Source organism: Eretmochelys imbricata, chromosome 24, assembly GCF_965152235.1.
Source record: "Eretmochelys imbricata isolate rEreImb1 chromosome 24, rEreImb1.hap1, whole genome shotgun sequence".
NCBI lineage: Eukaryota > Metazoa > Chordata > Testudines > Cheloniidae > Eretmochelys > Eretmochelys imbricata.
The window spans coordinates 6,346,922-6,357,898 of NC_135595.1; the positions used below are offsets into that span (position 1 = coordinate 6,346,922).

A 10,977-nucleotide genomic window follows, 5' to 3' on the forward strand; every position below is an offset into this window, starting at 1 on the left:
TTTCCCCACTTTTGTTAACAAATAAAAATAAATCAGAACCCACGATGGGAAAATTCCACTAAGATTCAGGAGCAGAACAAAACTCAACTAATCCGGTCCTCAGCATGTTTGAGAATAGGAAGCATGAGCTGCTATTTCCAGGCCTTTTCTCTAAGACCGGGGCCTTTCGCCGGTTTGGTTCCACCCCCATGATAGCGGATTCTGGATAGAGCACTGTTTCCTTTCAGCTGATGTCCACCTCACTCCAGGCCATATGTCACAGTGCAGCTACAGGTTCTTGGCTCAGTGACACTCCTCTTGTAGCCCTGGTACCTGATGGACAAGGAGTGTTAAAAGCACAACTGAATAGCCAGGAGGTTAGAGATGACTATGACAAGGAGGAAGGGTAAAGAGATTAGACGACAGCCCACCCCAGTCTGGAAGATGTGCAGTTTCTCAGCATCTGGGTGGAACATCTTTGCATCCTCCAGAGCACCATGTGCGGCCAGAGTGAAATTGGCATCGCCCGAGGTTACCACATCAAAGACGCACGACTGGAAGTAGACGTCCTCCACCGGCAGCTTCTCCTTGCACAGCAGTCGCGCCGTCTCAGCGGCAATCCCACTGTGGCGACACTCGCTGCGGGAGATGCGCTGGCTGGGCGGGCAGCCGCCAACGCAGAGTTGCAGATCCTGCTCTTCAGTGAAGGCCCGCGCCACCTCCTCGGCTGCCCGGATGGAGAAGGATAGCTGCCGGCCCGCCTGACGCACAGCGATGGTGGTGCCAATGTAGGCAGCCCGGATCTCCACGTGCTGCCCAGGCATGCGTTCCTGGATGGTCAGGCTGCTCCCCCCCGGCCTCTCGCCACCGTTCACCGAGCCATCCTCAAAGGCAGCCGGCAGGTTGTCTATTTCGGCCTGGTAGACCTTCTGGTCGATGCATTCCTTCATGTTCTTAAATATGATCGTGAGCTGCAGGGCAAAAAAGAAAGCCAGAAGGCTGGATCAGAGGCCTTACAGTCTAGTTCCGGTTAACCGTGGTGGGGAGAGGGGAAAGAGGAAGGGATTGTGACCCTCCTGGATCTGTCAGGAGATCACACAACCACCCTGCCCTTCCCATATTGATAGATGGGAGGCAGGTCAAGGTACAGAACTACTGGTCCAACATCCAGAGCACTGGACTGAGACTCGGGACTCCTGGGTTCTGTTCCTAGTTCTGCCACTCACCTGCTGCCGGACCTTGGGCAAACTGCTTCCCCTTCCACCCAGTGGCCGTCTGTCTTGGCTGTTGAGATTGTGAGCTCTTTGGGGGACTGGGAAACTCTGTCTGTGCAGCACCCAGCGCAGTAGGGCCCTGCCCTTGGCTGACGTTGTAATAAGAGATCAGGAAGTTACCATATGGCCCATCATCTTTCTTAGGACTCATAGTAGCAGGTCACTGTACCCCCAAAGACAGGGTTTCCACTATACCAGGCTGGACCCAGACCTGGAACACCTCCTAGAGCAGAGTCTGGAGCCCCTCCCACTGTTCACCTGGCCACCACTGGAAGGATGGTCTCTTGAACCCAAGCATCATTCCCGTTCTTAATTGCACGAACCCCCACCCGCCCCACCTTTAGGGCTGCCTACTATGCCCTATGTGGCAAGTAAAAAGTCCCATTAGGAAAGTACTTAATATATTTTTCTTAACTTCTCTGAATGCAATTTAAGCAGCTCGGCATTAAGGAGCAGGGGCCAGCACCATGTGAGCAGCCAGGTGTAGCTGGACAACCAGCAAGTGGTCCATGGACCGCATCTATCCCGCCCCCTGCCCTAGCCCAGCAGCACCTGGAGAGCATTTCTGTCACTGCATAAATGGTTCTTACATTTGATTCTGAGCCTCCATCCCTCTCGCACCGTGAATGCAATGGCAGCCGCCCAAAGCCTGGGGAACCCCCACCAGCCCATCACAGGCTGGGACGTTACCTTGCCGGTGGCAGTCGCGTTGGAACTCTTTGCCACCGGGTAGCTAGTTGCCTGCACAAACAAGTAGTTATTGTCCAGGAGAGGCCAGGAGCCCTCCACTCGGCAGGTGTGGAACTCATCATGGAAGGTGCGGACGTGGGGGTCCCCAAAGGCCGCACAGTGCTGGTAGGTGGGGGGCTGGCCATGCTTGTAGAGGAAGTTCTTCTCGTAGTTGCAGATGTCCAGGGACTCAAAGCCCTGGTGGTTGGGCGCCGGTGGGCGGGGCCGGGGCGGCGAGGTGGGGCCTTCTTTGGAGCAGTTGTGCTGGATCATGAGGTCCTCGATGCCGTGGACGGCAGAGTGGTAGACCAGGTCGCCCCGGCAGGTCCGGGCCGTCTTGCGGGTGCAGTGGGAGTAGGAGCGCAGGGCGTTGCAGTAAGCCGTGTCCCTGTTGGAGCCGCGCAGGTTGAGGGTGGCGGCCACGTAGTCAGCGTTGCAGCGCAGGATCTTGCACTGGCAGCAAGCTGGGTGGCGAGAGAGAGCGTATGGCATCACGTCTGCTGTCGGTGTTACACCGCTCCACCCATTCTGCTGAAAGGTGCTAATGGCTACCATCTAGCAGGCTTTGGAGGCCAGGACAGCCGCAGACCTCGTTAAAGTCAATGGCTGTGCCAAGCACACTCTCTTTGTGTTTCACTGGAAGGAGCAATTAAGCCTGTTTGTAATGACCATGACGAACAGCGGAGGGACACCCCCACCCAAGGCACAGGGCAGGTCAGAGCTAAGGGCTTGTCTCCACTTACAGCATCACTGTAGCACTTAGTGAAGACGCTACCTACACCTCGGCGTAGGCACTCCCCCTCCCCAAGAGGTGGTAACTATGTCAATGGGAGAAGTCCTCCCGGAGACGTAGCGTTGTCCGCGCCAGGGGTTAGGTCGTTATAACGACGGCCCTTAGGGTGACACAGTTACACAGACGTAAGTTTGTAGTGTAGACCAAGCCTGAGCCCTGTGGGTCGAGGGATTTTCCTGACTGCAAACGCAGTACAGTAGTTAGGATGGCAGGTGGCCAGCTGTGTACGTTAGCTGCTGCAAGCCAGGAGAAGCAGTTGTGGAGTGACCCTGAGGCTATGTCTACACTAGAAATGCCACAGTAAATCCACCTCTCCAAGAGGTGTTAGCTAGCTTGACAGAAGAATTTCTTCTGAGCTTCTTGGGTACAGGGCTTGCTGGAGGGGCAGACGCAGGGATTTCTGAGCAAGGAAACTGCCTGCTGCTTCTTTCTCCTGTGCTCAAGGAATGAGGACTCTCTCTCTTCCCCATTTTTTTTTTTTTTTTTTTTTGTAAATAAACAAGATCACACCAAGAATCTCTCCACTCCCTATCACAGATTTCTCATTCTAATGGAAACAACCCTGAAAGGGCCCAAATCTTGGCTAACTGCTTGGGCTAAAGGGGGCAACAGAGTGTTATAACATTCTGTCCTCCTAGTCCATATTACTACACTGCCTTAGAGATCAGTGCGTATGCAAGATCTCCCAAGATATGCTGGGCTGGGTCTGGTTGGAGTGGGAGACGACCTAAATAACCACTGGGGTGCTGCAGGACATGGTGCTGGTAATTCAGTAGGGCCACTCTCCCCTGGGTCAGAATTACCTCGGCACAGTGCAAGAGAGGGTACCGTATTCTTCGGCTGGCCACCCGCAATATGGTATCCTCTTGGATCTGGAGCTTCCCTAAAGGCTAAAGCTCACACAAGTGAATGGAAAATCGGGGGCAGAGGTGCACTGGGCATTGCAAAATCAGCTGGATCTCAAGCATGTCCTGAAAGCAGGGAGGGAGCCACTGGGCAAGAGACTGCAGGAGGGGGGAAGATTCCCAGAGGGGTTGGGAGGAATCCCACACTGGTGAGGGGAAGGAGAAAGACTAAGTGCAAAACCCTGGTCCTACTGAATTTGGGGGCAAAGCTCCCAAGATGACCCAGTAGAACCTTGTCATCGCTGATAACCTCTGCACAAGGGAAATGCTGCCAGGCCATTGCTGTGTTTAATGATGCAAGGACCCATCATGCTCCTGCCTCCCCTTCTTATTCACTATGGGAACTGCTACCACGCCAGCAGATGCCCACCCCTCTATTTCAGCAATCCCCTGCCTTTGGCAGGTGGATGCTGCTCAGATACCCACTGGAATCCCTGCTGCTGGCATGTAGCTGACCCCCGGCACCTCTGCATGTTCAGCTCCTTACCATGCTTGCAGCAGAGGAGGAGGAAGAGTGCTCTGAGGATGAAGCAGGTGCTTTCCAGTTGCTGTGGGCTCGTACTGCAGGCTGACTTCCCCATTCCAATCCATCCAGAGCCTATGGGGATTAGACACCCCCCGTTTCTTCTTTTATTTCACCAGCTCCCCTGGAAGCAAAGCAGAGACAGGGATCTGGGCTAAATGAACTAATATGAGTTGCTGGATGGGATGGCTTGGTGCCCTTAGCTTCACATTTGAAATAGCCAGAATCCCTAGAGCTGCAAGGTTCAAAATCCAGCAGGCTCTGCTACCCTCTTTGTCTTTCCCATGGAGAGAGACACACCTACAAGTTACTTTTTTGCAACTCTTTTAGAAGAGAGCTTAATAACAAGGTCCTGTCTGCTGTGTGTGAACATTAGCGACCCTATGGCATGTGATTATCCTTGGTCCCAACTGCCTTCTCCTCCCCATCCTAGTGTTCTATGCACTAATGTTCTCTGATGCCCCACCCCAGAAGTGGCTGCATTTATATAGTTTGAAGTGCATTGGGATCCTTCAGCAGAAACTTGCCACTATCAAAGTGCGTGATACAGTTGTCAAGTTGTATTGAAATTCAGATGTTTTCAAACAGAAATATGGTATCAAAGAGAATCACAGATACGGCCTGTATGGCAAGAGAGGGCAGAAATGGGCTGGCTGCTATCTAGCATGCATTGGCTAGGCAGCACTGATGTTAATCTGACGGGACTGGGGCCGAGAGGGGAATTCATTCTCCATAGTCCACTCGGCCCTTGGCCTCTATGCCTAGATTTACTACACTAGACCTGGGGTGTTGACTTTTGTGGGCTGCTGGAAATTGGATTGAGATCCGCCCAATTCATTTGTGGGTAGGCCACCAAACCAGACAGCAGACAAGACGGGCTTATTAGTGACTTGGGCTAGACTTAATCCCTTGGCTCCCGATCGAAAGGGTACCTGCTCCACTATCAAGCCCCATGGGCCGCTAAGCCCTACTGTTTGCTGTACCTCTTTCTTGCATCCAGAGGACCTGGATCTGCAAACAGCTATTTGCAGCCATCCCCTGCACGAGGTTAGGTACAGCCTGTGCCATTTTTTGCTGGCGCACAGAAGAATGCGTTACTAAGAGCCATCAGCTGTGACTCCAGCTGGTGAAAAGCTCATTGTGAAAACAGAAGGAATGAAGCACAGAATTGTAGATCGATTTATTTATTTTTTTAAGGCTAGAAGAAACCATTTTGATCAGCTAGTCTGAACTCCTGCATAACCCAGGCCAGAGAACCTCACCCGGTAACTTCTGCATCAAGCCCATCGCTTTTGGTTGAGCTATAAGGCATCTTTTAGAAAGGCATCCAGTTGTGATTTAAAGATCTCAAGTGATGAAGTATCCACCACGTCCCTGGGTACCACTATTCCAATGGCTCAATTGCATGCAGGGATCTATTATATAAGTTTCACTCTGTTCACCTCTACACTAAATTGACTCCACGTACGCAAAAACAAACGAGTTAGTATCCAGAACCAGGGGGACTTTCCAAATTCACAGCGTCTCTGTCTCACACGCACGTGGAAAATTAAGGGGAGAATTTCTCTAGAAACAAAGGGATTTTTCCCCTCTCATTTTCCATTCAAATGGAAGCACTGCAGGTTTGCATTGGTCTTACTTAGGAAAGAAGCTGAGTTTTAGTGTCTATTGAGGGTAGTAACCTGAAATGGATTACGCTGGCTGCCAATCCAAAAATCTAGATACAGCAGGTCGCGTTTGTAGTCCTGCATTTAGGTTTTGAGTCTGACTTCACTGGGATCTCTCTCTCTGATGTAGAGGAACGCACCATGAACACCCCGCTAATGGTCTAACCATGTGTCTCATGCATTGGCCTGGGATAAGGAACACTCTGAATTCCATGGGGGTGGAGGGGATGCACATGGTCTTTTAGCTAACAGCTAGACTCAAAGCTAGCAATTTCTGCACCCTGCTGCTAGATTTAAGGAACAGACTGCAGGGTGCTGACCACTGGTAATCATATCCATGGGACCATCAGGAACTGGGATGTGCAAGTGTACCTGGGGTAGTGACAGGCACAGATACTGCATGTGTAAATAAAGGTTATTTTACTTAAAAGAGAGGTTCACACATTTAATTTTGACTGGCCCAGCTGCCTATGGGAGTTTGATCTCCGCTCCCTTCTGGGAGCAGCTCACGCTGGCAGTATCTGCAAGTTCCTGAAAATGTAATAAACGTTTCTGTGAGGGGAAGAGGATTTTGGAGACAATAGGGTCACAACTGCTAAATGAAGCATTATGAAGGATGGATCATAGTCCTGGCTAGAACGTTTCCCACCCCCAGCTGGCCGTCCCAGGCATTTGCTGCCAGGAAAAATAAAGTTTGATTAATGGCTGGGGGGTGGGAGATTGGTTTGAATCTGGCCCAAGGAAAAAATAAAACAGCAACTCCTTGGCATTCCTTAACAACATACGCTCTGTCTTTCTGGCCACCACCTGTCCTAGAGCAAGGAGTATCCGACGCGATTGCAATGGAGAAGGGAGCTGCAGGCCTGGAGCATGTGTATACCCAGGGTTAGATTTCTATAGGCTTATGCATACTGGTTCTGAAATTCTATTCTCGATAGGTTTTTATACCACGCTCATCACTGTAGTATCTGTGCACCTTCCAGAAGTGGAGGAAGCAACATGACTGCACGTCAGTCCCGTGGGGTTTGGTCCCTCGCCCTCCCCACAGAGGGAGAAGCGTGTGCAGATACCCATCGCTATGTGTTTGGATTAGAGACAGCCAGGTCCAAGAAATGCGCCTTGAATGTGGAGCAGGAGAGGAGTGAGGTTTGGGATGGTCTTTGGTTGCTGGGGGAATTCACAGCACAATCTTCAACCATCCCCGGAGAAAGTTCCGGCTCCAGTCCTGGACGCCCGGGGGCTGAGACTAATGCCGATTTCTGGCCATTACGGGGTGCATGCACCTCCCTGGGGAGTCCTCACCACTCCGAGAACAGACAGTGGCTTACATCCATCAATCCCACAACCGCCTTATGTAGAGGCAGGTATCATTTTCTCTATTTTACAAATGGGGTTGGGGGTGGAGGGGGGGAACACAGGCACAGAGAGAGGTGCATCAAGCCAACTGCAGAGCCAGGAATACAGAGCTTGGTACGCGAGCTGCACCCTCTCCTTCGCTGCTCACAGAGAGTCACAGGCCACATGCAGCTAAAAGCACAGCACGTATTCCCCAGACACCAGATGGTGGAATCTATCTACGCTGCTCCGCCAATGGGCCTGGCCCCTGAGCGGGAAGGTCGCGGGTGAGAGGGGAGGCGACCTTTAGGGAGTACAGTACAGGGCGGCCAGGACCTTTCCCAGCTCTAAGAAAAGCCGGCTAGAAGAGTCTGGTGGAATGATCATGCCTCTGATCAGGTGTGAAAACTGAAGGGAAAAGATCCCTGGTCCCTACGCCTGACCTGGTGGTCTCTGAGTGATCACTGGGTTGATCTGCTACCAGGGGTTAAGATCTGCTTCACTTCCCAGTTTTCCAACTGGGGCTCGTCTATCGCCCCTACAAAAGCAGGCACGCTTCTCTTTTAGGCGTGCACACGTACACACAAAAAAATACTTTCCTGCCAGGATGAAAGACAGGCAGAGCAGCAATATCCCGAGAGCAGACAGACCCTCTTAGACCAGCAGCACTGGTCTAGCATCCAGACTCGTAATGGCTTGGTTCAGACAGAGGGCTCTTATGCGGTGGTCCTCTTGGCAGGGCCAGTTCCTTGGGCTGTGAGACATCCCCCTGCCCTGTCCCATTAGAGACCCTAACGCTGTCGCCTCCCTTTGTACCTCTGTCACTCAGGTCGAGGCCTGGGTCCAGAGCAGATGGTTCCTTCTCTTCTGCCTCCCTCGCTCAACTTCCCCCAGCAGCGTCCAGCCTTTTGCATTTGCTTTCTCCAGCTCTTCCTGTTGTAACTGCGCTTGAACTTTGGGGTGTTTGACTAAGCCGATAAACAACCCAGGAGCATCTGCCAGCTCCCTCTGGGTTCGCTGCAGAAGCTAATGATCAACCCAGCGCTCCCCACCAAAAAGTAGCCAACAGCCACATGATCAGCCCACGTGATGGGGCCCAGGTCTTGCCATCACTCCTCCCCCAAGAACCTCCCAGTAAGAAAAGATTCATAGAAGCTGAAAGTCGGAAGATCAGCTGGTGGGACATCCAGCGTATCACATGTCACCCAAGTACCCCACTGTGAAGCCCAACAGGTTGTGTTCGGCTAAAGCATCTCGACATGGAGACTTCCAGAGATGGAGATCTGATCTCAAGACACGTGAAGTGAGACCCTCTTGGCAGGAACCAGGGGCCTGTGAGAATCCAACAGAATGCACGTGGCTTGGGTGGAGTCTAGTGGTCAGAGCAAGGGGGGACTAGGAGCCAGGACTCTTGGGTTCTCTTCTCAGATCTGGGAAGGAATTGGGTCTAGTGATTAGAGGACAGCAAGTGAGAGTCCAGACTGCTGGATTCTATTCCCATGTCTACTACTAATTTGCTATGTGGCTTCATGCTAATCACCTCCACTTCCCCAGCTATAAGAAGGGGATAAGAGACCTCATAGGGCATGTGAAGGTTAGTGTGTCTAGAATGCTTTGAGATCCCCACATGAAAAATGCTAGAAAAAGGGCAAAGATCTGTCCCCTCCAAACATTCTTCTCATCATATCAAGTAGCCAGGCTCAGAGGCCTGTGATCTCATGAAGAACGGAACTCAAGTAGGACTCTGGTAATAAAACGCCAGTAATTTGTATTATGGTAACACCGAGATGCCCCAACCCTGACTGGGGCTCTGCTATGCTGTTTGTGGTGCAAACACACAGTAAGAACCAGGCCCTGCCATCAAGAGCTGACCATGATCTTCTTCATGGCCTCCATGTTTCCTGCGTAAACGGTTCCACTAATAACCGAGACCTGCACTTTTTGGGGTGGTATGTTACCTTCCCAGGTGTAATTCCCATAAACTGAACGTGAGAGAGAACGTTGCTGAATGCACCTGGTGCGTCTGCTCAAGGCATTACTGAAATTTCACTTTCAACTGCTGAGAGCAATTTCTGATCTGACTCAAACCACTAAAACACCATTGACTTCCATGGCATGACACTGGATTTACACTGAGATCAGAATCCGCCCCCGTCTCCAGTGAGATTTGCAGAATCTATAAGGACGTGAGAACTCAAGGGCAGTTCATGTGCATGAGGAGGAGGCTGCTCAAACTTGGGATGACCTGGAGGGAGTGTGGTCTAGTAGTTAGAGCATGGGCAAGTGGGGGAAAAAAACAAAGACTCTGGTTTCTACTCCTTCCTCTGCCACAATGGTCAAACTGTGAGTTAAAGGCTTAATATTCAGGGGAACAGAGTCCTAAGCCATGAGTAGGAATGGTCCTCCAGCACGCCGAGGTTTTTAAGCCTCCTCATCCAGGTGTGAAGTCCAGCCTCCTCTCTGTCTAGGACCCCCAAGTATTAAACCCTCTGCATCTAGCCAGCCTTTCAAGTAATCTCCTGGCCTCAGTTTCCCTTTCTGTAACCTGGGGATAAAGATACTGATCCAAGTTCCTGGGGGGGATGGGGAAACTTAATTCAGTGTTTATAAGGTGCTTTGAGATCTCTTTCTGAATAGTTCTCCAGGAGTGACAAAGCTGCTAGCTCCGTTGTTCACGCCACCTTCCTCTAATATGCAACATCCAAGGTGCCCAGAGCGGAATCGCTGTAGCAAGGCAACACCTGCATGCTGCACTTGCCTCACGAAGCTGCCCAGCGCGTGAACCATCAGAGAGAAGCCAGTGGCCGTCTTGTCCCCACTGCAACATTTGCAGAGAAAACAGCTGGTTAATGTGTAGCTAGAGAGCTCCAGGCTGGTCCAGCAGTAAACGTACTGGAAGGCCTGGAGGAGGAGGAGGAGATGGGGAGCGGGGGCTGAAATCTGTCTCTCCCACCCCACCCCACCCAGCACTGGTGGAGGTTCAAGTTGGTGTTAGGGATGAGGGGCAGCCAGCTAGCTACACATGTCTATCCACATCCCACCTGTGGACATCTCACCCACCTTTACCTACCTGCCCATTGGATGGAAGGTTTCCATGGCTTCACAGGTGACGTGAGGAATCCGAGGTGAACAGGTGCTCAGATGCCACTGCCATGAAGCCGTACACAGGGCCGTCTGAATGGCTTTAGAAACTCCCATCCTGTGCACAGTGTAAACGGGGCGCCTCCACCCCATTGCAGTAGGTAATAAAGAGTCACTCTTTCCTTTAACATTTTATTGCAAAGCAAAACATGACAGGGCGGTAACAGAAAGAGTTTTACGTGTATTCTGCTGATTTTAAAACGTTGCTTTCTTCAGCTGCGTTTTCTCTTTTCATAGCTCCGGTGTGAAACCAGATAAACTTTTACATGCATTCCTGCTGGGGCCCTGGGCATGTGCCCAGTTTCCCCGTGCCTCAAGATGTCACTGGCACCTAGATTGTCCATTTGGGCCAGGTCTACCCCAGACTCCCCCAGTTCCAGGGCTCTGATACACACCCTACATGCTCACCCAAGGCCCCAGGAGATCAGCAGCCTTCACTACATTTCATTCTCTTGACTCTTCTTTATAAGTCGCGGGAGAGACCGGCTTCACTTTCTCATCACACCTGTATCCCTGCCTTGCTAAAGCCAGGCAGCCTTTGCTGGTGCATGGGCTCTGGCTTAGAGCACTGGGGCTGGGGACCAGACGCACAAAGAAGGCTGGCCCTGCAGCTGCCTTCCCCGCACAAAGT

At 51.7% G+C, this 10,977-nt stretch overlaps 1 protein-coding gene across 1 annotated transcript; it reads right to left on the minus strand.

Moving 5' to 3' along the window:
* Window positions 1-329: 329 nt before the first annotated feature.
* Window positions 330-4,261, minus strand: HJV (hemojuvelin BMP co-receptor). Its single transcript, XM_077841265.1, is given in 6 exon segments — window positions 330-950; window positions 1,206-1,235; window positions 1,237-1,303; window positions 1,305-1,342; window positions 1,944-2,446; window positions 4,168-4,261. Coding segments are annotated over 6 exon segments (1,353 nt in total).
* Between the last annotated feature and the right edge of the window lie 6,716 nt (window positions 4,262-10,977).